Raw genomic sequence first — 27,123 nt, 5'->3', positions numbered from 1 at the left:
GTTATTGTTCTGAGCACATAGAATAAATGGTAAGGAGCAAAACCATGAGCGTTTTTTTTGTTTGTCACTGCTTCTGTGAAACCATTGTTATTTCAGTGTTTCAACAAGACTTTGTGTATTCTCTTTTTATGCTGATGTTTGATGATTTATTTATAGAATTTTTTAAATTGGACTGCCCAAAAACAGAGAATTCTACAGTGTTCTTAGCCATGTCATCACCCTATAGACCAAGGCACCCTATAGACAAGGCATTTAAGACATACTTTTGTACAAGCTGATTTTTGAAATCTGATAGAATCTTTGTCAGAAGGTGCAAATTAGATTAAGAGTCAAGTTTCCTGCATGATGTTATTCCACTGTAAGACACGAGGTGGAAAAAATTGCACTGACACAAAACCATGGTTACTTTGTCATAAATGCTTAGCTCAGCGGCATATTAAAACCTCCAGCTTGGAGGCTTCTGTTGACTTTGGCTGGGCTCCTGTGGGTCTCCTTACATACTACAGTGCCTGGAATAGAAATTCATTAACCTTGGAGCTACTGTATGGTGGCCTTTATGAAAACCTAGCATGGCCCTGTGTGTGCACAAAGTTCACAAAGAAGCAATTTCCAGATGACATAAAGCACTGGAATGTCTCTCATTATGTGTCTCTGTGATTGAGCTAGGGAGAGGGAGGTGCACCCAGGGTGCTGATTGGCTCTGGGCTGAAGGGAGCAGATTGAAGCTGAGTATATTTTTCAGAGTAGGAGGATTGGCCACAGACACAGCTCAAGAGGGGCCCATGTGCAAGCCCAGTCAGAACTTTCAACAGGTGCTTACTGGTTGGCACAGTCAGACAGAGACACACAGAGGAGGAACGTTAAAGCATCAGAGATATATCTTCTATCTTCTGCAGTAAGGCAAGTGCTGAGTGTTTTGTTATTTGTCAGTGTTTTTTCAAATGGTGCAAATTCTTTTTTTCAAATGCATATGTATGTATATATAATAAAGGAACCTAAAGGAACCTAGAAAATCTAGATGGAAGCTTGGAAATTAAGAGCTTAAAAGGCTATAGACAGAATATAATGTATGCTGTGCTACTCTTGTTGTAGTTCATTCAAATGAATTTCATACTATGATGCAGCTTATCTAATAAGGTAATATACTACTCTTTGCTCAGTTTTTTGAAACCCAGTGTTGTAGCTTGTCTGATTTCACTTGAAATGAAATGATTAAACACACCACTGTAGAACACTCAAGTATATTCTCTAACTGTTCCTGATTTCTGGTTTTAGTTGCCAAAGTACACCTTTGGTTGGACATCATCCCTTATGGATGTTCCTATTATTGTCAGCAGAATTACCTATTAGGAGTGTGCAGTGCTAAGATGCATCTTGCAAAAGGGAAATTTTGTGAATTATGCACAGGGGTGTAAAACATAATCATGCATTATGAAGAATGCAAAGTAATTCAAACATCTTTATTTTTTTTGGTCCCACATGCCAAAGTGAACAAACTGATGTATGTGCCTCAGCAAACTCCACATCACATCAGTGAACAGCAGCATCAAGACACATGCCTTACAGTCCGTGTTGTAAATGTATACGTTCCAAATAATGCATTGAATCATCTACCGTTAATACTTATGTCAGAGTACTTCTCTGAAGAACTAGCTAGCTCTAACTAGCTAAGTCTTACTTAGCGTATTTTAAAGATGTTTGTCCTCTTTCTTTAGCACCTCCATACAACAATCTTACCTTGCCATTCTGGACCACACTCTAATTCAATTCAGTCAATTTGGTCTGACAGATCAAGAGGAAATGCTAATGTGCCGACTTCAGGTTTTATAGGAACCCCATGTAGATGAGCAACAGATGTTGCCTGGAGCTAGCTCACAATGCAAGGATTATAGTATATTTTGGTGTTGCATAAGGCAGACAGCCTGATTTTGGGTTGCTGTAACCTTATCAAGGCTGCTGCGGTTTGGGTTGCCAGTGCTGCAGACTTAGGATGAAGTCTGCAACCCAGAATTGAGCCTAATTGCTTTCAGGTCCTGCCATTTGAAGAGAGAAGAGGAAACTTGCTGGTGTTGCATGTTTGTGGTGACTTTTACAGTCCATTCGTCTGCCTGGCTGTGTTTTGTTCCTATATTACCAAGACATTTATGTCTCTTAGAAATGTGACCCAAGATTCCTCTTCAAAAGCAGAAGAACTGACCATCTTTGTCTGCCAATTTAATGTGTCCTGGGAGAAGAGACAGACACAAAGTCTGGAACTTTCTACTCCTCCCATCTCTTTACTCTGTTTCTTCTTTCCTGCGAATGAGATTGGTGTTCACAGTCAGTTGAGTGTCCCTCGTTACTGAGTGCAGAAATGTATCTTTGCCTCAACTCTCCACTGAAATATCAAATATCCCCCTAACCCAAGTGATCTATGAAGTTTGCTTCTTTCCAGTTTTGCACTGGAGCTACAAGGCTAATGTAGTTAACAAGTAATGGGTCCCACAAATTTCAAATTGCATGCCTAAATCTTGTCTAAAACTGTGTTGAGTTAGAACATAATCAACTCCAGTCTTGAAAGGCCAGTGTCCAGCATAGTTTGGTGAGCTTATTGCTCAAACATACCTGATTCAACTATTCTGTTAAGTTGCAGGTTGTGTCTGAGCAGGACAACTACCAAATTATGCAGGACACCAGCCCTCCAGGCTGTGCACTCTTGCCTTCAATATTTACAAAGATTATGTTGTGATCTTTTTAAACTCAAGGCATTAATAGAGAGAGTAATATTCTAATTATATACAAAATCATCATTTATAGGGTATTTCTATTGGAAGGTGATTATACACTAACCATTATAATTCAACTTGTGAAAATAGCTGTTTTGTAGTGTTGTTTAAAAAACATATGAAGTTAAAAGTATTTATTATGACATTCAAATTTAAATAAAAAACCTAGCTACCCCACATTTTTACACTATTACTGAAAGTGTTTTCGTCTGTAGACAGATCCTCATTTTAGCCACACCCCTGCATTTTAGAATCTGCATCCTTGTAGTTTTGAATTATTATTTTGAAGTATATGAGTCTTGAAATCTGTGAAAATCAGTGTTTAACATTAAGACTATGGAAACACATATTTTCTGCACTTAAGTTTTAAAGTTTTAAAAATATATGATTTTATTTGTGTACAGCTGTTCAAAGTGGTTTGTTAATTATGTATTGCCTAGCATTTTTGAGTTATAATAAAAATTACCTAAAATTGTCTGTGGTGATACAATGACTACCATAACATTTGGTAAATTGTCAAAGTTTAAAGTTATAAAACAAAATGGAATGAAACATACAGAGCTAATTCGAGTCTACTGTGTTTACTGTTATTTAAAAAAAATACTAATACTAGGGTTAGTGCTTCCATTGCTTGTTAGCTGCATTAGCCTCATAGCCCCAGTACCAGACTAAAGAAGCAAACAGTGGACCCCAAACATGTCTGATCACCAGATGCTGCACCCCTACCTGTTTCAGCGTGTTTGAAGACTCATGCCATGGAGTTGTGTTGGAATAGAGTTTATGGCTGCTTTATTGCCTGTGTCTGTCCACTGACCTCAGGCTGGAAGTGTTAACCCCATGCCCACTTGCAAGGATTTCATACTTTACAGCTTGCTAGTATTCACAGGGGACGGGACAGGGTGGGGAGAGGCATTTTTCTGTCTGAACGTGTAAAGCTCAGGTTTAATTACTCAGGCCTGGAATGTTCTCCATACTCTACATGCTGATGGTTTTCAGTACCCAGAGGGAGCCCAAGCCCATGACAGATAATTACAAGAGCAGGCACCATCGGAGTAGCCCCTTCTATTAGCAACACACTGCAGAGTTAACAAACTCATGTTGGGTCAGTGTGGAAGATGTTAAATTAAAGAGAATCTTAGAAAACTGACTAACAAGGATAAAGTGCAGAAAACGTGACATTCACTCTCCATTCTGAACAGTCCATGTATGTAAATTACAAAGCCTAATTTGATTCCATCATGGTTGAGATGTCAAAACCATGAACATATTTGACCACCCATTTATCCTACAGCAGTTTGGCCTACCTATTCAAATTGTAGTCCTAAAGACATTCTGTAGCAGAGTTACTGCCCCCAGGACATTTTATCCAATGTAAAGTTAAATGAAATTCTCCTTTGTCTCTCCACCATATTTCATTGTTGCCAAAGTAAAATTATGCACATAATAAGGAAAGCTTGTTTTTTTTTCAGTGGGGCAGAAGATGTAGGGAGAAATTATTGGAAAATGAAAATGCTGTGCTGTTTCAAGCTGTCAAAAAGCAAATGTATTAATGCAGACTTCCAAAAGATCCAAACATCCAAACAACACCAGAGGAAAGAAACATAAAAGTGATTTTGTCAATAATAATAATTTTTTTAAAATTATTTTTCTCTGGGGAAATAGCTCAAATTGATCTGTCACATTACACATGATTTCAGTCCAACTATAAAAGCTTGTTGTTTTTAACAATATGGATTAAAGCCACAGTGACAAAAACAGCCTGTCTGATTTAAAAGCATAAAGAGAGGTTGGAAAATAATCATGTACAAAAAAAAATTCAACCTGTATTTGGTACATGAAATCACACAAGTGCTGGACTTCAATGATGACATTCAAGTACAAGAAATAAGTAGAGTAAGTACCAGAAACTACACTTTGCTGGATGCTGAGAGAAGTTGGAGAATTTATCTCTGCAAAGAAATAAAACAGTGAGGGGCAAGCATTGAAGAAAGCCACTGACAGGGAGCAGTATACAATGTCATTTAAGGTCCTTGGACAAGCCAGCATGTGGGTGGCATCTGGGGTTTGCCCTTTTCCTGCACTTTTCCACCCCGTGCCTCAATGCCATGTGCTGTAATTAGAATCAGAGTTAAAGTGAGGTCATCACACAAATGGCACTGCAGGCCTCTGTCACTGAATCTGTCATGATGGGTGAATTTAATGTGTAACCCTAACCCTAACCCTAAAAGGAAAATCCAGATCCTGAAAAAAAAGACAAAATATGCTGCATTTTTACAAATGGTCAGTAACATAAACAAAAAAACATAACAAATTCATAGATGCTCTGCTTAGAAAACACTTCTACACACTTCAAATGCAGAAAACACTTGCAACTTCAGAAACACTGCACTGTACAGTATGTCAGTATGTTAACTACTAATGTCTTAACGTCTGTCAAAGATTTTCCATCTCAGAAATTCCATCCTCTTTGAGAGTCTTCCAGAGACATTTACATTGTGGTGTGACTGATTTAACAGCATTTCTGAAGTTGCACACATTACAAAAAATGTTTTGTAAGATCAACCTAAAAAATTACTTCATGTTGTAACAACTAAATTAACTTGAATTAATTGATTAAATTGAATAAAACAATTTCAATAGCTTGCTACTACAGTAAGTAATTTATAGGTGCATCTGATAAGCCATTTTTTAAAGTGTTTTTTTTCTGCATTTGCAGCTTGTTTGTGAAATGTAATGCAGGTGCAGTCATGTTGATGAAGTTTTTTTCTGAGTTTGCATCATATTTATGGATTTGTAATGTTTTTTTCCTTGTAGTGTGCATTGTGTCTTATTGGCCACCATAAATTGTCTAATGACAAACTGGCCCACCAGTTAGATTTGTGCAAACTGCATGCCTAAATCACACACACACAAACACACACACACGCCTTAAAATCCAATCTATTGTATGTACTGTCACAGTATGATCTACACTGTTAGAAATAAATGTACGTTTTTCTTTCATTGAGGTGCAAATAATGTAAATGTACCCTCAGATGTACAACAGTGGTTTTAAGGTACGATTGTGGGGTTAAATCTATTATTTCCCTCTACGTTAACAAAAGGAGACTTCATAAACCAATAACATCTGACTGTTAAGGCAGGTTGGCTTGACATTTTACCTGTTAAAGAGTACCAAATTGCACACATCGGTGTTTGCTGATTGGTCAGCGATTTTGCTAAATATAAGCACTTGCACATTTGCTTTCATTGGTGCCAAAAACTTGTAATGGTTTATCATTGTTATATAATATATGATCTATTTCTCACATATATTCATCATATAAAGGTATACATTGCATGAAAATTGAGATTTGATTTGCTCGTCTATGTGTATTATATTTATGTGTGTTCAGCTCAGCTTTTTTATGATTGTTTGGATTGTAAGTTTGAATTTAAGTCAGATGGTTAATACTTGGCCAAAATATTTTCCACATTCCATTTACCAAAATCAAATGCATTTCTTATTTTACTGAACATTTCCCTTTTTGAGCAGCACCTCACCGATATATATTTTCAATTGGTCCACACCATATGTGTAAAAGCCAGTCATTGGCCAGTCATATTTTCAAAATAAAAGAAAAATAATTTTTTTTTTAACTTTAAACTTTAAAAGTCCTATTTCAAAGTACCACTAATGTTATATATTTAGTCCTGCCGTGACTTCCAAGTTGTGTGTGCTCCTGTTAACCTTTTCACCTCCATCTGTGGGAAACGCCAAAATCTGCTCTTTTTCAGTCTTTCTACCATTCCACATCTGCTTCTTCAGTTTTGAAGCATGTTACTTAATGTTTTTATTCTGAGCTCCTACCAACAAATGTCTTCAATCCTCAAAGCAAAGTGTGCAATCAACAAATAACAGAAGAATTCACTCTTGAATGAAGCAATCAGCAGTCATTAAGAATTATGCATAAGGTTTACAGACTCCTAGCACTTGATCACTGTAGCTTTGTTAATGAATTTGCCAGTTGGTTTTATAGAGAGAAACTAGTGAAACATATGGGTTTTATGAATTATTGTACCAAATAATTATTAATAAATACTATAAATAATAATATAATAACATATAAATAATAATAATAATAATAAAATAATATAAACCAATAATATAAATTATTGTACTTAAAAATAGTTGATTAAGTGGCTTTACCTACGATTCCTTACTTTGGGGCCTCCAGGCCCACAAGGACACTTTCTGTATTCCGTAGTTACTTTCACTAACAAATTAGACCCCTAAAGCTTATATTTACATGCATTTTGAGACTCATTTAGTGCTTAGCATTTAATGTGCATGCTTTAAAGAATATTTGAAGCTTTCATGTGTTCATAAGTTGCTTTTACTTGCTACCATGTCGCTTGCTCCATTTACTCCAGGCTTTTTATTCTTTATGACATTCACATCACAATACTTATTACTTAAATAGCCTTCATCTTTTTACCAAGGTCATCAAAATTCACTGCAACATCACTGGAGTTAATGAAATGTCTTCTAAAAAAGCTCCATAGCAAACTTCTTTTGAGTAGAAATTCCACTCTTCACAGACCATACAAGATCATACTGACTGTTAAGGCAAAACATTTAAACATTACATATTATATGTTTCCTAGCAAATTTTGTTGCCTTAGCTCTCTAAAGAAAGGATTTTTTTTGTTCATGTTTGAGATTCAAAGCAAATGGGCCTTGGGGAATTTTTTCCAGGGATATATTTGGGTTTTCTGTTTCAATAAAACTTTGTTTAAGTACTATATAATCCCCATGAGGTAAAAAAGAAAGTCTGAATGACATCACTGTCATTAGGAATGACATCATTCAGTTCTAAAAAAGTTCCATGCTCCTTAAAGCTTTTGCGGCTATGGGTGTGTAATTAAAGGTTTCTATGGAATGTGCCAGTCGAGCAAAAGGGCTAGTTAGTTCTTACTGTAGGATGAGACATTTCTCTAGTAAAATAAACCTTGCCCCATTAAACAAAATATGATGTCTGTCTCAACCATGGGCTTGTCATGTGAACTACCAGAAAGGAGATTGTGATCCAACAGCAAAATAAGGGCATTCCCCTTGTGATTTTCTTTCACAGATCATGCTCACCAGGCTAGGGTGGCTCATGCTGGGGGCACTGTGTGCAGTCTCCCGGGTCATGTTGGCAGAAGAGTCTGAGAAAGGAATCACATTTAGCCATGTGTACAAGATTGATTCCGATTGTAAGCAGGGCTCACAGGTAGGAATGGATGCAGTTTATTAAAAAATAAGGACATTCAATCACATCTAAATATTCTTTTAATTAGGGAATTAAATAAAGTAAATGTAGTTTAGAACAAGTAAAAGAAATTTTGTATATCTTTTATTAGCTTGTAATTTTTAACCCCTTTCACAGTAGACATTAAATTCAATGTCTGCCTGTGTTGGAAATTCCTCACAATTTTTGGACATTTTTTTCACTGTTGGAATATAGATTGTTTATGTATGATTTACAGAACGAGAACCCAGACTTGAGTTTAACTTTTGTCTTTATAACTGAGTAAGCAAAGTGTTTTATTGTGGATAAATGCTATATTTACTGTGGCAGTTGTACACAGTTTTTAATATTAAGACGAGCAGTTGTGTTATTTACCTCAGTACAACTGTCTTTGTGGAGAAGATTAAAAATGGGTTGTGTGCAGAAAGTGCCCTTTTTCAGCCCACTTTCACTCCTCATTGCTCGCCAGCACCTCAACACAGAGTCACAAAGAAAAACACAGACAGCCAACAAAAATTTTATAAAATATTTTATTATATAGATTAAATAATGAAGCAATTTCCATTCCTTTGTTGGAATTTCTAATAGAGGTCCTAACAAAGGAAACATAAGATTTAGACTGAACATGTGTAGAGCAGGAAATGTTGGGACACAAGCAGTTGTTATTGTAAATGTTAAAAAAATACAACTAAACAGAGCTACATCTAGAAATGGTTTAAATGAATAGTTGACAAATTTATACAGCAGAAGTTGTGAGTAGTCTTGTAGTTCAGCTAATAGTGTTTTAAAAATTACCAACACATAAACCACTAAAATGGTTATATTAGTTGAATGATCATGTATAGATCAGCTCTTATTTTAACTGCACGCAATAAATTTATGTTAAATATTCCATGTTTAAATTTTTTACTCATAACAAAATGATATATTTTCTTGCTGGGATACTGAAATACTATTTGTATTAAATAGCAAAAATGGATAACATATCCATTCATGCTCGCAGGCTGTTCTGCTGTCCCAGGACCAGGCCTCAGGTGGTCAGGTGTTGACTTTGAATGGAGAAAATGACATCATCTTCAAGCACAACATTCAGCTAGTGTCAGGTGGCTGTGGCTGTGCGGACTCTGAGGACTTCAAGGCCCTGCTGTATCGTGTTAATGGCCTTGAGGAGGAGGTGACCTACTTGAAGAACCAATGCGCTCAGGGCTGCTGCAAAGGAGGCTCAGGTATTAGCACACAACCTATGAACACAGGATTGGCTTGTTCTTAAGATTCCTAAAACATTTTATTTCTGTGTTCTTTTTTAGTTTTAGTGGTAAATAGCCATATGTACTGTATTTTTGATGGAGCCACTTATTTTTCAAATAATTGGCCACTGCTGTTCATGACAGTACAGCAAAAACATCACAGCATGGTCTAATTTCTCATATTTTTGTGTTTTCCTTGATCTAGCTGATTCAGCTTGATAAGTGCTGATGATGTTGCCCAGGTGTGCAGGGAAAATGCAAAACTATGCAGTGCATGGGGAACTCCACTGTAGTTGAACTAAGGTTCATCTAATATGGAGTATTTCCTGCTCTCATTTGACTCACCTCCATTTTTCCAGGTGTGGATACCAGCTGTAGTGGGCATGGCACATACCAGCATGACTCTTGCAGCTGTAAATGTGACCCAGGCTGGGGGGGTCCAGACTGCTCTGTGTCTTCCTGTCCAGATGACTGTAATGATAATGGCTTCTGTGTTGACGGACGTTGCATCTGCCATGCTGGCTACACTGGACATGACTGCAGCCTGCTCTTGTGTCCCAGTAACTGCAATGACAAGGGCCATTGTGTGGATGGCAAATGCATGTGTTTTGAGGGATTCTCTGGGGATGACTGCAGCACCCAGCGATGCCCAGATGACTGCAAAGACAATGGCCGATGCGTCGACGGACAGTGTGTCTGCGATGAGGGCTTTGTTGGGGCTGACTGCTCTTTGGGTAAGATTTAGAGCTTGACATATTTGTCCTGATGGGACCAACTATTTATGTACAAGGTAGGTGAAACAGAAATCATAACACATTCTCTTTCTTTACCATGATGTTTTTGGTGATAGACTGAGGTGGTGAAAAAGACGAATTAATATTATTTTCCCCCACCCACCGTGGGGTACAGTGATGTAAATAAAATTCAGAAGGTATTTTAGAAAAAGGCAAACAAAAATTTTGTTTCTTATAGGATGCAACAAAGGTGCAACAAATCATTTCATAAAATAATCTCTTTTGGTTCCTTTAAGAATCATGTTTGAAAAAGAGTGGAAAAATTTGTGAGGCTTAAAACAGCCCAAAGATCAAAGCTGCCTGTTCTTGACAAAAAATTATAAGCAACAACCGCCATTAAACAGTAGAATTAGTAACATAGCTAACAAATAAACAAAACTTACTTAGTGCTACCCTCTAAACATGTTAGTGCACCAACTTTTTTTGTTTCCATAAGCCCCTATGTTGTCTCAATAAATGCATTTACTGTGTTCTTTTTTGTGTTTGTGTACAAGTAGAAATCTGCTTGAGATCAATCTCAGGGTTATCTTCAGGTTGAGGCTTGGGTCTTTTTTTTAGAGCCTAGAGCAGATATCTGACAAACCATTCTTCAATAATTATTGTTTTTGTAAGTTCAAAGTCATCAGAAGTGTGTTTATCTTTCAGACTACACCTATTTGTCATAATTGGTGGCTTAATAGCAACGTCCCTTGCTATGAGGGAATTCTGTCAGTTTAGCCTCTGCCACGGATGTCTGGCATTTTCTTTCGAGCTGGTATGAAAATAATGCAAAAGCAAATGCACAAATGCTCCATGCACAGGAGGCCATGGACAAAATGTAATTGAATTGATTATTATACAGTATATATACTCCCTTGATATTTCAATCAATATTTCAAGGAACTTCACACTTATCCCTTCTTATCTCCAGCTCTTTTCTTTACAAATAGGGAGTGCCTCCATGTAGGAATGCATAGAATGCAATCTTCTTGAAAAACAATGCTGGGAATGTCAAGGGCCTTAGGGCCCTAGACACATCACTCATGCTAACACTTCTGAGTGAGCGTGTACTAGGTTAAGCGACAGCATAATTAAGTCCACGAATGATAATTTGAGGGATCATACAGCACATTTGACAAAGCTCTAACAGCTGGGTTTAGCAATTATGACTTCATGACCATGACACTAATTGGTGCTAGCAGAGTATTTGATAGTTTAAGCTGTCAATCATTCATCTAAATGTTCTACTTTACTCTAATGATTCTTTGCCACATCATTGCAGGACACCATATTCATATTACCCTGTCAATATAAGCATGTTAATTTTTATAATATCAATAATAAAGCCTAAGTATGCCTGTCAATATTACCAACATGTCATGCTGTGAACATATAGATATGTAGGGTGGGCAACTCAATTTAACATGAAAAAAAGTTGGCAGCAACTTAAAACACTGAGTATGTTTACATATCCAAAATAGTCCAATCCCTATGTCTTGTAGTAATGATTTGAGTCTTTAGTGTTTACTGCTTCCTATAGGAAAACAAAAATTTTGTCAAGTGTACATGCACTGAATAAGCTGATGATTGTGATAAAATCCCAGAGTTTTTAAAGTGATTTGTTTGATTTAATCTAATAAAATAAACCATGCTATGCTATTTATGTCACCATCCAAATCCTAAAAAATGAGGAACTTCAATAAAGAAATAAATAAAAAAGAAATAAATCACCAATATATCAGTTAGCAGCTAACCATTTTTCACATAATATCTTTACCAATTCAACTGAAATTTTACATTCAAGATGAAATACAAAAAAACTAGCCTTTAGAGAAAAGTTACATGAATTTAATTTATAAATGAATGTTTATGGTTTTTGCACACTTCATGTGTTAAAACTTGTTATTGCGTGTAAAAAATGTGATCATGTGAAAAAATATGTGGCTTTGCTGTAAGGGAGGAAATAAGTGTTTTTTAAAAGCATCATATTTCCAAAAAGTTAACGTAGCTATCTACCTATCCAGATCCCTCTATGGTGATGACTGCCTGTGTGAGAAGTGCACTAAATTAATGAATGTGTGCTGCTAATGTTCTAGAACATTTCACTTGTGATTCATTCAACATGTGTTTCATTCAAAATGTATTAATTAGAGAAAACTGTAAAGCTTTGAATTTTCATTGGGCAGAGTGCTGCTGATCTGTAACTATTTCTCTGCTCATCTATGTGGCTTCTGGATCCTGTCAATTTTAGATTGACATTATAATCTGGAAGTAGTTTTGCCAGTAATGTTGATGGAAATATTTGTGGAAGCCACAGGCATTGAACTCATTTCCCTTCAGCAGGGAGTTTGAGGTCTCAGCTTACAAGGAGGGCTTGTGCATGAAGACCTGGGAGGGAGGAAAAAATGTAAAACCCTCATTGGGGTGAGATTAATTATCAAAAAAAGAGATTCAGCTGGGAGCTTTATTATAAGCACCAGGGTATTTCTGCCGATTTCACAGTGCAATATCAAGTTCTTGCAGATGTACTACCTACCACACAGAAGTACTGATCTAGACTTTTGTCTTTTCTCCACAGACTCAGCATAAACAAGTTGTGGGCTGTTTTTCATGAAGCCTCTCAGAGTAGGAGTGTCGATCCAGGATCAGATTCTTATTTACTATGACCATACTGACATGAACAGATCCTGGATCAGCACTCCTACTCTGACAAAGTATGAATACAGGCCCCGAACACCACCAAATTGTTGTACTTAAGACAACTTGAAACAATATTTCCTAAGCATGAATATGCTTGGTCTGTATCAGGGTATAGAGACTAATCTTTGCCAATGTTTGACTTGCTCTTCTTAATGGCATGGCAGTAAAATATGTCTAAAATGTGTTTCCCTCAAATCTGCTGTCATATATTTATATTACTATCTTATAAAGCTGTGGCACAGTTTTGTTATTATAGTTATTTTCACCAGAGGACATGGCATTTCTGGCACTTTCACTTGTTTTCAGTCATTAGATGCAAATGTATTCATCCTACAGGCCTTTTGGAAGATGTTATTTAAAAGTGAAATTGTTATCAGCAATAGCTAGAGAGAGAGAGACAGGAATGGGTATATTAACTGCCACTGGGTGGAAAGGGTTCTAAAGTGAAGAAAAACATTTGGTTTCCTGCCCCTTCACCATGTGGAGCAATGTCCAGACCTGCTGTGCATTCTTTCCCAGCAAATGTGATCTCCTCAGCACCCATAACCCCCTCCTCCACTCTCCCCACATGTGATCCCTGTGCTTTTTTTTTTCTTTTTCTCAAATCCACCACCTTTATGTGTTTTCCCCTTTACACTGGTGGACAATTTCTGTAGGGAAACTTTTCTGCTTACTTTGTGTGTCTGGTTTGGGGTCCATAGGACTCACTCTGAAGAACAAATGTATTGAATTTAATGAATACAATATGCTACATACACACAATTGTGGTCAAATGCAAGTAAAATGAAAGACAAAACTGTCTTGATGTAATATATTTTTAATCATAGAGAAAGGAGGTACACATTTGAATCAAGTACATTCAATGTATCATGTTTTCAGTGCATTTTGTTAATACACTCTCTTCACCCTCATTGGTGAGTCTCTTATTGATGGAGATCCAGTGACAAGTCATGTCCATTTCCATCTATTAGAACTAGGCCTTCAGGTTGGGCCATGAATGGCAACCCCAATCATTAAAAAATGAGGGAAAAATCCAACTGTTGGCATTATAATAGCATATTAACTAATGCTGATAAACACTGACACACATTAACATTTATGGCTATTCCAGATTAAATAAAGACATCTGAAGCCTATGACAGGCATATTAGCATATATTTACCCTGCAATTTTGCCTTGGCACAGAGAGGCCACCACAGTTTTTTCCATTTCTATCTACAGGCTGGTACTTAGACTACCGCTCATATTCATATTTAATCAATGAGGCATAACATAGCTAGCTTAGTTATATTTAACTAGATACCACAGTGAAACCACCTATTTGGATAATTTTCCTTTTGGAATTTAAACAGTTTCTGACCAGATATTAACAATGAAATAAGATTAGTAAAATAATACTTGCATAAACTAAACTAAAAGCATTAAAAATAATAAAAGTTACAGTTCCCAGAACCCAGAATCCTCAGGGCCTTCTAGGCCTCCTTTTTTACAGAGTGAGTCAATCAAGCTCTGTAGGACTTCATTTAACCCCAGGAAATCTAGACTTATTATTATCATTTTGATATGCATTCAATTTAGTTAATTACTTATATATAATGCAAGGTATTAAATAAACCCCTTAAAGTCCCAGACTTACATATTAGATATTATTATTATTAAATATCTACATGGAGTTATTCTTAGGTTAAAAAAATATGTAGTAAAACCTCGGACCTGCCAGTGGTTTTTGGTCAATTAAGGGGTTAAATAACAAAATATTTGGTAATGATGAATTAGATTAACAGTCAATTTATATTCTATATGGACTTCTGACTTTTTTACTTTGTTTCAATGTCAAAAAATATCAAATGACAAAACATGTTAATAATGAAACTTTTTTACCAAATTAAAATTTTTTCTTCAAAGTGGTATACTTACAAACACAAATGTGATATGGATTAACAGTTTAGAATGCACACTTTTGACAGAGTTTGTGTGCTATGAATGAGAAATAACTAAACAAAATGTAGGAAGGCGTAAATGCCATGTGGGACTGAGAAAGAATGATTTTTCTAGTTTTACACACTGGTATTAAATCATTCATGTGAAAACCTAAATGTTCCTCTGCAGTGCTGGGTCCGCAAGGACTGCGTCTGATCACGGTGACTGACGTGTCTCTGCTGGTGGAGTGGGAGGGCGTGAGAGGTGCTGAGTATTATGTGCTGTCCTACTACCCTGAAGGAGATGAGAGAGCCTTGCAGGAGGTACAAGTGCCAAACACAGAAAACACCTATCTGATCACTGGCCTCAAACCTGGAGTGACCTACATTGTGCAGGTGTATGCTGTCATCAAGGGCATCAGCAGTGACGCAGACCGCATCGTGGCCACCACAGGTAAAAGTAATTGATTTACCTATACCCCACTCATATATGGAAAAAATGGGGGAGGTCACTATTAGCCCCAAACTTTCACCCCGTAGTGATTATCGCCCATGACCATCTCCCATCCCCCAAACCCAACACACACGCCCAGACAATTTTAATAAAGCACATAGAACAATTACACATATCTTCAACTAAAGACCAAACAACATAAAATGTTTGGTGTATTTCTTATGACTAACAGGCCGTGTGTTGTGTGTTGGCTCATATCTGCAGAGCTGTCTGGTGTAGAAGAAATTCGTGTGCTGGGCCAGACAGAGGACTCTATCCAGGTGGATTGGCAAAACCCAGAAGCAGAGGTAGACTTTTTCAAACTGCGCCATGCTAGCTCTGATGGCCAAGAGGAGCAGGAGAATGTGGCCAGGAGTCAGGAGGCCAGGACCATACACACTATTGTAGGTCAGTGGAAGTTATGGCTCCAATGGGGTATCGCTGCTCAACAAATGGCCTAATTTGTTTTTAATGTTGGCCAAAAACAATCATTAGCCTATCACTGTATAAAATCCACATCTATCTTGACCTGCACATATATTCTTAATATAGATTTATTATCCCATTTAATTTCTTGAAAACAGACACAAAATGCATTTTTTAGACCTACTGAGTCTATCTACGGTACCATCCCATTAAGCCTGAAAAAGATTAGAATAACTGTTGTCAATAATATGAAACCAGTTTGTTGGATATACATATATAAAACTATTTTACTATGTCATAGCAACTACAACTTTAGTTTTTTTAACTAATTTGCAGGCAAAATAAGCTTGATGTGCCCAGAATGATGAACAGAACTTTAATAATTTCATAACAATTAGGAAAGCTATATAACACCAAGAACATCATGAGAATCAAATTATAGCAAAATTAATATTCAGGAATATATTTGGACAGTGGTGATTAAATCTCAAGGCTTATCGAGAAATAACTATAAATAGTTAATTACAGTACATTATTTATCAATTATTAACTTCTACATCCATATATTGTCAAAGAAATATATTTAATAAAATATCTTAAATCTTAAAATATCTTCTGGTGTGTTGCGAAATAATAGCAATTATTATTACGACAACTGATTCTAAACCTTTAAATAGTAGTGCACATCACAGTCCATGCCTCAAAACCATTAATTATGAAAGCATCAACAAAGCTGCCCTTCATAAATGAAAATGCAAAAAGCATTTCTGTTATTTGTTTGTGTACAAATTAAGTGTTTTTTTTTTTTTTGTTTTTTTTTATAGGCCTTAACCCAGGAACAGAGTACCAGATATCAGTGCAGACCATCAAAGGAAGTAGTGAGGGCAAGGCTTCTCACACCACAGGAGTCACAGGTTAGTTGGCAATGTAATTGATTCTACATTAAAAACACCTTACTGTAGGGTAATGTCTATACATAAGCTTGTACTGACAACAACGTGGACATTTTTAAGGCTTATTTCCAAAGTTGTCTGTCATAATGATTCCTCTTTTCTCATTGATTTTTTGTGTCATGACACTTTTTTTGAGTCATGACACTAAGATGGAAGCAAATGAGTGACAGCCTGTTGCAGCAGCACCAGTTCACTTTGAGCTTTTTTTTACTTTCTGTTTTCTCCTTTTATTTTTAAAATATCTATGCTTTTGCCTATACAACAACCAGTAACAAACTTTAAAAACCTTGTTAAGTAATTAATCTTAATGTTGTTACTTCTTTTCTTTTCTTGAGTGCATTGCTATCCCTTTGCTGCTGTAACGCTGAGAATTTCCCCATTGTGGAAAATGATAAAAGATTATCCTATTTTAATCTATTTTATCACATTGCTGGCTCAATGGATCTTGCATCAGTGGTCTTTAGGCTGACCTTATTGTCAATCTCTATGCTATTATAAACATTATGTCATTATGTGACATACACAGAGCTACAAAGTGTATGTCATTTCACCCCAGAAAGAGTCATACACAACAATGTCATCTGGCACAGATGTTAAGTCTACAGTACAGTGTTACCAAAAAAAAGCCAAAAAACAAACAAACACTTGAGACAGCACTGGTTGTTATGCTATAGTAATCTTTGCACCATTTAAACCCATCCCTTCTCCAACACTTTTTTTACATTCAAGTACTGAACTCATCATTTAAAATACTGAGAAATATAAAAATTATGTTGACTGAAGCAGTACAATGGGAACTACATAGAAATGTTCTTAGCTAACACTGAGGTTTGAACTATTTAATTCACTGACTATTACTTCTAGTGACACAACTTGGAATTCAAGCAAATTGTACTTAAAAATTAGTTTCTTCACTGGGTTCAGTGTTTAAATCAGCCTTTACAAGAAAACATGTATATTACCAATGTTTTTGTTGTTGCCATAAATCATTTAAATTGCTTCCTTGACTGAAAAAAGCAAACCTATTTTTTTTCACCCAGGGCTGTTCAAACATGTACAGCTTCTCAATGATCTTTGCCCCTCAAAGTCACAAAAATCCAATAGCAACCAATGCTCCTGAGGTTCCCTGAGGGGATGGGTTCCTGGCCAGTTTGTTATTGTGTGTAGTGGTCTGAGCTGTAGCCATATATACGTGCTCATTTTAGCACTGACATTTTCACATTGCTAAAGCCTCAGCACCACACTTAATTTTAGACCTGGCAACCATTTTTGGAAGTGTGTGATGCTGAGTTATGGTAACGCATATATAACACTGTAGTGGTGTGTCAACATAGGCCATTTACAATAGTTGCTGATTGAGGGAGCTTCAACTCAGTAAACATTTATTTTATCCCAGCTCCAAATGGAAATTTTGCAGATACAACACTGCTCTTTGCCCACTGTCAATTAGATATATCAAATCAAATCAAATCAAATTTATTTGTGTAACGCTTTTTACAACGGATGTTGTCACAAAGCAGCTTTACAGAATTTCAGAAAAGACAAAGTTTCAACAGGACTGTAAGAATGTACAGAATGTACAGAAACCCCCCAGTGGGCAAGCCGGGGGCAACAGTGGCAAGGAAAAACTCCCTCAGAACTGAGGAAGAAACCTTGGGAGGAACCAGGCTCACCAGGGGGGACCCATCCTCCTCTGGTCAAACTACCTACAAGTGATTATACTACTAATATTATCAGCAGTAATATTGATATTAGGAATATCTAGGAGTCTATAATAATCTTAAAGTCTTAAATAGGTCTAGCTGAGATATATGGACTAATAATAGTTTAGGCAGTGTCTTGGCAGGGTAATTGGGGTCAGTCATTCTGGCTAAATAATCAGACCATTCTCTTAGACTTATGGGACTAATTATGGGATTAAAAAACAAGAGTGAGATTGTAGAAAATACTTCATTCATGCCACAGCTATGTTCACTGAAGGGTTCTAAATATGTATATATAATAAAAGCAGCAGTGTTCCAACAATTCTTATTCAGTGTCTGGTCCATTGCATTATGGCAGAAAATGTAAATATAACATAGTCCGCTCTTTGACTTAAAAGACATTATTTTCTAAGGTGCGTTCAGAAAAGAGACTTAACTGTTGCTGCACTCATAAAAGAGTATTGCTTTAACTGAGTATTCATTGTCTCTTCATGTTGAAGGGTCAGTTGATCATTTGAAGGTCAACATAAATAGTTTTCATTCTGAGCTTAACACTTCTTTTTGGTTCCATGTCTGGCATCTAACCCCTGACCCTCACATATGCTTTAAAGAGTTTAGGATAGACATGTTTACTTAGCTTCATGCTCCTACGGTGCAGCACAGATGCTTTGGAATTCCAGATCAACATGGACTTGTCTTTGAGGCTCACACCATATGTGCATGTACTGTACTAAACAAAAGTTTGAATATATATACTTACACAAGAATTTGTCTTAATATTTATTATTTTCTACATTTCAGAATAACAATAAAGACCAGATAGGACAATGTAGACCCACCTTACCTTTTCACTAGTGATTGGCTACTGATGAGGACAGACATTCCACCAATTTACTTTTAAATGAGGCACACATAGTACCTAGAATAGAATCTTTTTAAAGTCTTAGAGTAGATGTCACATTAAAGGTCAAAAAATTGTTTTACTAATTAGAGGCATTACATTCTCAGATGATGCCTAAAAAACTTAACTAGAGGGTGGTCTAGAGCATCTAAAAGCAGACATTAGTTTATACTATTGAAATGCATACAATTCATTATACTTTTTTATATAGTGATACAGTATACAGTTAAAACAGTAGCACACAGGTTGTTGCATTCGACTTTAAATATTATTAAAGTTTATGAATGTATTGACAATACATTATATAAAATAATTGTACAGGGTTTTAGCCTGCTACATATTTTATGATTTGCAGGAATTTGGATGTTTATAACAGGGGTATGTGATGAAGCTTTACACATGTTCAAATTAAAGTAATTTAAAATTAAGTTAAAGTTGAATAAATATATTGGTACAAAACTCAAATACTAACAAGAAAGCCCATTACTTAATGACTCCAGGTTCATAGATTTTCACTAAGTAGTCTACGTTTAGAGTGGTCCAGGTAGTCTGAGCCAGGGGTGGAATGTTCCTTGAAAATTCTGGTCTGTGTTGACATGATTGCATCATGCAAACATAATGTGCCATTACCTGATATGATGAGAGTATACAATATATACATATGAATAACAGAGTAACTGTGCTTCTGTGACTCATAGATCAGAGGTCCCCATTCCCTGCTGAAGTCCTTAAGACATTTGTCAAGTAGAATTTGATGCTGCTTTTTTTACGATACAATCGGGTTCCAGTGGTTAAAGCCAGAAAGATATAAGCTTTTTCACTGGCATTCACTGGACTGACGCTGTTGTTTGCAGTGTTCTGCAGTCTTGCAGCTGTTGTTTTGTATTCCAAACCATGGCTCAAATTAAGGCCAGTCAAAAAAGACAGGAGCAATAATTAACAGCTTTTAAAAGAGAAACGTGAATCCCAGTGTCTTTGGAAGGCACGATTAATCAATTTCCATGAAGCGAATAGCATGGTGAAACTGCACTGACCTTGTTGCAGTCACAGAGGAATACGCCAAATGATGATTGCTTTTGCATGTCTTCAAACTTCCTCTTGCAGCTAACGCTGCTGGTGCTTGCATAGCTTCTATAAACCTAGCCATTGACTCACACACACACTGCCACAACATTCATATTTCATCTTTTAAGCCTGGGCTGCCTATATGTTGGTAACAAGATCAACAACCTAGCAGTGAATTGCAATATGCTGATGCTGAATGCTTCACTATACTATTTGTGCTGCTGGCAATGACAGGATATTGTAACTGGATGCACAATGACCTAAGCAGTTTAACAACCCAAAGGCAACTGTCTTAACATTAAAAGCATGATCTATGATTATACTGGAAAAAAAACTTTAATGTAATGTATTAATGTTAGTTTCACACAGTGCTATACATTTATTAATTTTTACATTTGTCAATAAAAGTTAGCACTTGTAGATTTAAGACTGCAGAATAGTCATTTCTGAAGTGCTGTGGATTCAACATATAAAATGGATGACTTATATTTGTTACCAGCTCTGCTAACTATGTTAGTGCTTAATTTCTGGATTCTTTTGCATTCAATGCACATAAAAACATTTAGTGCAAAATCAATAAGGTTCATTCCCACAAGTAGTAGAACAGAAGCTAAACTAAACAGTCAAACTCATGATGTTCATGACTTCTCCACTTCGAATCACTCAAACAGTAGAAATAACTGCTACACAGTTCAAAAACTTTGAGTTGTGACCAGCGGCAGACTATGCTGTTTGATGGGCTGTAGCAAAAAAATAAAAAGGGGCTCTACTGCATGACATGGGGCCCCACTGGCTCACAAATATATGTTGAAATAGTCTTCATCCTTGATCAGAATTAACATTATGTTATTAGGTGATCCACTTTACACAGAAAACTAAAAACCTATTATTTTTTTTCCACAACCGCCTCTAATGTAAAACACAGAGGGAACTATTAAAATTTGTTTCATGAACACATGCACAGACATAATAATGTCATTGAGAAAGCTATGATTTGGGAGCTTCATAGTCAGGAGTAGTCATTCTTAAGTTAATGAAAAAAACAGTTCACAAATTAAATTCCTGTGGGCATTTTGCGCAAATTACACTAAAATAATTTCCCTAGGGAAGGATTTTTGTTTACCTTTACTTGATTTCTTGAGTCTACAGGTTAGCATAGAATAAGCTAAGCAAGGTACCTGTTGAGTTAGCTAGCTCCTTAGCTAGGCATTTAGGCTAAAACCTATGATACAGCTATCTATAAAAGCACTTGCAGTGTACATACATTAGTATTTAACTTCCCCACATTCTCATACATGTAGGGACATGTTTTATGGCACTGCATCACATTGAAGGCATCCTTTGGGACACTGGCAATAAGGGCAGCATAGAGGGCATTTTGTACCTGCACTCTTTTTAACTGGAAGTTTAGACCATTGTAAGGACACTTTTTAGGACACTACATCACATTTTTCCACTAGAAGGGCACTCATTAAGACACATTATCAATTGTTTTTGCTCTAGAGAGCACATCACCATAATAATGTTGTATGAAGGCACACTCTAGGCTGCAATCAATGAGTTTTCCCATTTGAAGGGTGGGTAATAGGGTACTTCCTCTCATTTTTGCCATTATCAATCATGGGGGCACAGACCCCCATACCAGCATGTTCCTCACCAGATCCCCTTATTTTGTGCCAGTGATGTTGATATATTGATATACCTTGTAGTCTTCCTAAGTCAATATTTATTAATTTAATTAATAATCAGAAAGTCAATGTATCATGTGTCATTAAATTAATATTTTCAAACCATTGTGTTTAAAAATATCAGCTTTTGTCTGTGGTATTCAATGGTACATGGGAACGTCTAAAAAGTGAATCCAGTGCTTCATAAACTACTTTTTGTCATACAGCGACCCACAAACTTTACATGCTGGACCAATCATGCAATATGTGGCCACATCAGATGAAACCAATGAATGGCATACTTTGTAGTGTGTTAATGCCAGAGGTGGACGAAGTACATAAATCATGTACTTGAGTTAAAGTAGAGATACTCAAGGTAAAATATTACTCCAGTAAAAGTAGAAGTCGTTACTTTAGACCTCAACTTGAGTAAAAGTACAAAAGTATTTGCCTTCAAATGTACTTAAGTTTCGAAAGCAAAAGTAATTAAAAAATGTATGTCCTGTTGTCATTTTTGTAACAGGACTCACTTCATGAACTCATTTTAGGTGAAAATGAGTCCAGTGTCTCTCTTGGTAAACCAGTCTTTTAATAGAACATCATTAATTAGTGATGCTGACATCTATTAAAATGATCATAAGCACAAAACACTGAAGGCAAACAGTTTCCATCAGGTAGAACCGAGTGGCTCTGAAATCACTTTTACAAACAAGCAAAGCTTCAGTTTAAGATTACTTTGTAAATGAGTTACAAGCTGAATAAAAACTTGCTTTAAACACAGGTTCACAAATACATTTTCCTTTACTATATTGATTTGTAGGTGTCTGTTCATAAACATAAACTAACTGAAACTAATTTACTATAAAATGAAAGTGTTTGTATGAATTCAGAAAAAAGAAACATGCCAGTCACAACTGCTTGTGTGTACATATTTCTATATTGTGGTCTATTTACACAAAGTTAGGTTAATTCCACGATTTAGGTAGACATATGTGCTCCCAAATTTTTACGCTGCTGCACTGACGTTGAACCGTGTGCTTGCACTGGGTTGGTATGACCAACAGGTCAAAACAAGCCTAGAACAAAGTGACCACTGTGCCCTGATTGGTGTTCTTGCTTTGCACTTCTTTTGTTTTGACATGTTACGTTTTTTATACACACAGAAACCGAAAGGAACAACAGATTTCTCAAAATGTAATGGAGTGAAAAGTAAGATATTTGACTTTGAAATGTAGTGGAGTGAAAGTAAAAAGTCGCCCAAAATGGAAATACTTAAGTAAATTACAGATACATGAAAAAACTACTTAAGTACAGTAACGAATTACATTTACTTAGTTACTGTCCACTACTGGTTAATGCGCCATTGAAATGTAAACACAGTGGAAGACACTTGAAGAGTTGCTTTAGACAACAACTTGGTTATGAAGAGTTTACATATAAAATGCAATATCTTATACTGTATATCAGTAAATAGAGATGACCAAATTCCACTTTGTCTTTAAACCAATATTGAAACCGTAAGTATTGGCTGATAGAGATAAGATGTTTTTTTTTTCTTTAAAACTAAGTATAAAGTGAAGTTATGAATATCTAAAAATAGTATGATAGGATATCATGCTTATACTTCTTAAATACCCCACTACTCCAAAGATGACATTATCATACAATGTGAGTGTATGCTATTTCATGCTTGATTTGTTACTGTAGTGGATTGGATTGATTCTTTTTTTCCTGTCCATAGCATTTTCTGCTCATATCAGCCTGATACAGATAACAGGTAACAGATCAGTGCCATCTCTGGTAGTAAGCAATCTTTTCTCAATCGTACTGAGATAATGTAAATTCTGTATATTGTGCACTAAGGTGCTCATCCTCTTCATGTAGCTTTCCTTATACTTGTTGATACAATTGCCTCCCACAGTCATTAAGCTGTATAATGAGTCAGCCTCCATCAGGGGAGGTCAGACAGAATGGTTCTGAGTTTGGTAGCATAGACACTTTATAGGTTAATAGTAGTCTGCTATTATCCTACTACTCTTTATGTAAACATAGTGTTACTCTGTTCAGTATCACATACGGGGTAATACTCACATGCATATAGATTTCTTTTATTTTAATTGTTTCAAATGGAAATGGTAATGTACACACACTGGTCATATTTACATCCATTTCAGCACACATTTTTAAATACATTGTTTTCTTCTGTTGTAAGCATCTTCCAAATTCTGCAGTTAAATTTTACAGCTACTTCTAATATATTGTAACATCAGTGTCAACTGGCTTTCACACTGAGTAAACATCTTATAAACAGTCAAATGAAAATGGTCTAAACTTTTTGTTCACCAAATTACCACCGTGAGCCTTATTTAACATCAATCCAGTGGCTTACTCTTCTTGTGCTGGGGCCGAATCTCAAATGGCTTCCCGCTCCCTACACAGTGCATTACGCTGGATTTTAAACACTGGATCCTGCAACTCAACTGTATAATATAGCTTAGGAATAGTCATTAGGGATTCAGCCACATCCATACACAATAAATGATGCACTATTTGGCTGTAGAGGCTAAAATTTCTAAACTTTCATAGCACACCATTTCGGGAATACAGAGCCATTTGGGATTCAGCCTGGGTTTGACACTACTTCTGACTAAAACATCTGAAGTGTGTAATTCATTCAAGTGACATATTTAGACTTTTAAACTGTTCATCATACTGTAAGTACTTTAATTGAAGCCTGTGGTATTAATGATGAAGTTGTTTAGGCTGTTGGATGTTTTAGCCTGTTAGCTAGCTGACCAGCCTAGTTCTAGCAAAAAACAGTTTCTTACTTCATCACTATACTAGCTGGTCCATGCAAGCAGCATGAGAGTGAAAGATTATTCCATTAACAGCTCAAGGGTTTTTTTATTTTTTCATTTACAATGGCTTTTAATGTGGCTCAGCCAATCAGACTTTAGGACTGGAACTATCCATTTAATAAATGTAATTTTACAGTTCTGTTGGTGCCAGTAGTAACTGGCGCAGAGCCACAACTTTAACCCCACGCTTTCAAATCTGAATTAGTCTGAATTACTGTGACTTAAATCTGACTGTCAGATTTTTGAGACGGTTTGCGAATCAGGAGATAATATCGTAGGAATTTATCCTTAAGTGTAAAATGTCGCAGCAGCTAACACTATAAAGGATGGACACATTGCACTTTTTGCTTAAATCCATTTTTTTCTGATTTTCCAACATTGTAGAAATCTATCAAAATCCTGAAGAAGAAGAAAGTTTACTGTAATTTTTTTTTTTGGGGGGGGGTACCTGGCATCTGAAACTGTAGAACGTTCAGCCATATTACACTTTTGGCTTAATTACTAAGATACTTTTTGCAAGCCTTCTCAAAAATTTAACAGTCAAATTTAGGACACAACCCATCAGAATATCAAAATCTTAAAGATGTGAAATATTAAGTGAGACTAATGTTATGGCCATCCTACAATAAGGCTCTTTGATCTTTCTGCTAATTTGCTCTGTCTTACCTCTTGACTATAAGATAAGATAAGATAAGGCTTTATTGTCATTCACATCACATGTGGTACATGAGGTGGAACGAAACGTTGTAGTCACGGTCCAGTCAACTCCAAGTAACATAAACAATAAATAGAAGGTGCAAATAAAGGGGTGGACAAATAACACAGCATGGACCACAGCAGTATGAGTTTGAGGTAGGAGGTGTACATCTAAATGCTGGTAATGTATAAAGTGACATGTGTGGATGATATAGTGGAGGCACTGATTCAGTAAAGCAGCAATAAATAAGTGGACATGAACTGCCATTGCAGTGATTGTCTAATTGGAATTTAAGAGTCTTACAGCTTCAGGGAAGAAGCTGTTCCTCAGTCTGGTTGTTTTGCACTTAATGCTCCGCAACCTCCTACCTGAGGGCAGCGGAACAAAAAGTGTGTGTGCTGGATGGGTGGTGTCCTTCATGATGCCAGTGGCCCTTTTCCTGCATCTGGAGGTGTAAATGTCCATGGTGGTAGGAAGGCTGACTCCAACAGTCCTCTGTGCAGCCTTCACCACCATCTGCAGAGCTTTCCTTTCTGCCACAGAGCAGCTTCCGTGCCACACAGTGATGCTGGAGCACAGAATGCTGCCCACCACACATCTGTAGAATGAGATGAGGACTGACCTCCCAACTCCAGTACGCCTCTGAGGAAGTAGAGGCACTGATGTGCCTTCCTGATCAGGCTGGAAGTGTTATTACTCCAGGTAAGATTGTTACTTAGGTGTACGCCCAAGTACCTATAGCTGGAGACCACTTCCACTGCAGATCTGCCGATATGTAGGGGGAGGGATGGTGTTGCCCCTTCTGAAATCCATAATCATCTCCTTTGTCTTCTTCACGTTGATGCATAAATTGTTCTCACTGCACCAACTCTCCAGGTGTTCCACCTCCTGCCTATAGCCAGACTCTCACTATTTGTGATGCATCCAACCACTGCCATATCGTCCGCAAACTTTAAAATATGACAGCCTGGATGGACGGCTGGGCAGTCATATGTGAGCAGTGTAAACAGGAGGGGGCTCAGCAAACAGCCCTGAGGGGAGCCGGTGCTGTTGTGGAGATGTTGTGGATCCTCACAGACTGTGGCCTGTTAGTCAGGAAGTCCAGGACCCAGTTGCAGAGAGAGATGCTCAGTCCAAGTGTGTGGAGTTTGTAAGCCAGGGTCTGGGGAATCATGGTGTTAAAGGCAGACGTGAAATCCACAAAGAGCATACGGACATAAAAGTCCTTACTCTCCAGGTGGGTGAGGGCAGTGTGGACCACAGAGGAGATGGCATCCTCTGTGGATCGGTTTCTCTGGTATGTGTACTGATGTGGATTCCCAGTGACATCGATGTTGGCTTTGATGTGGGTCATAACCAGTCTTTCAAAGCATTTTGTGACTATCGGGGTGAGGGCTACTGGCCAATAGTCATACAGACCTATCACTGTGGAGCTCTTGGGGACTGGGATGATGATGGCGGTCTTCAGGCAGGTGGGGACAACTGCCAGGATTAAAGAGGAGTTGAAGATATCTGTCAGCACCTCGGAGAGTTGGTCTGCACAGCACTTCAGCACCCGCCCCGGAATGTTATCTGGGCCAGCAGCTCTATGGAGGTTAATCTTCTTTAGGACCCTCCTTGCTTCAGTTTGGGTCACGCTGAGGGGCTGTTCTCCAGGTGCTGGAGTGAGTCTGGTGCTGGGGG

General features: G+C 37.0%; 1 protein-coding gene across 1 annotated transcript in view; it reads left to right on the top strand.

Moving 5' to 3' along the window:
* The first annotated feature begins 802 nt into the window (after nucleotides 1-802).
* Nucleotides 803-27,123, top strand: part of tnn (tenascin N) — a 43,172-nt gene continuing 16,851 nt past the window's right edge. The window contains exons 1-7 of the mRNA XM_017710958.2: nucleotides 803-900; nucleotides 7,880-8,020; nucleotides 9,042-9,264; nucleotides 9,645-10,019; nucleotides 14,868-15,131; nucleotides 15,396-15,578; nucleotides 16,421-16,510. Of these exons, the coding sequence (XP_017566447.2) occupies nucleotides 7,883-8,020; nucleotides 9,042-9,264; nucleotides 9,645-10,019; nucleotides 14,868-15,131; nucleotides 15,396-15,578; nucleotides 16,421-16,510 (1,273 nt within the window). The 5' untranslated portion in view covers nucleotides 803-900; nucleotides 7,880-7,882. The remainder of the gene's footprint in view (nucleotides 901-7,879; nucleotides 8,021-9,041; nucleotides 9,265-9,644; nucleotides 10,020-14,867; nucleotides 15,132-15,395; nucleotides 15,579-16,420; nucleotides 16,511-27,123) is intronic.

This window comes from Pygocentrus nattereri, chromosome 2 (genome assembly GCF_015220715.1).
Source record: "Pygocentrus nattereri isolate fPygNat1 chromosome 2, fPygNat1.pri, whole genome shotgun sequence".
NCBI classification, from domain to species: Eukaryota; Metazoa; Chordata; class Actinopteri; order Characiformes; family Serrasalmidae; genus Pygocentrus; species Pygocentrus nattereri.
This window is presented reverse-complemented; position numbering and strand designations above follow the sequence as displayed.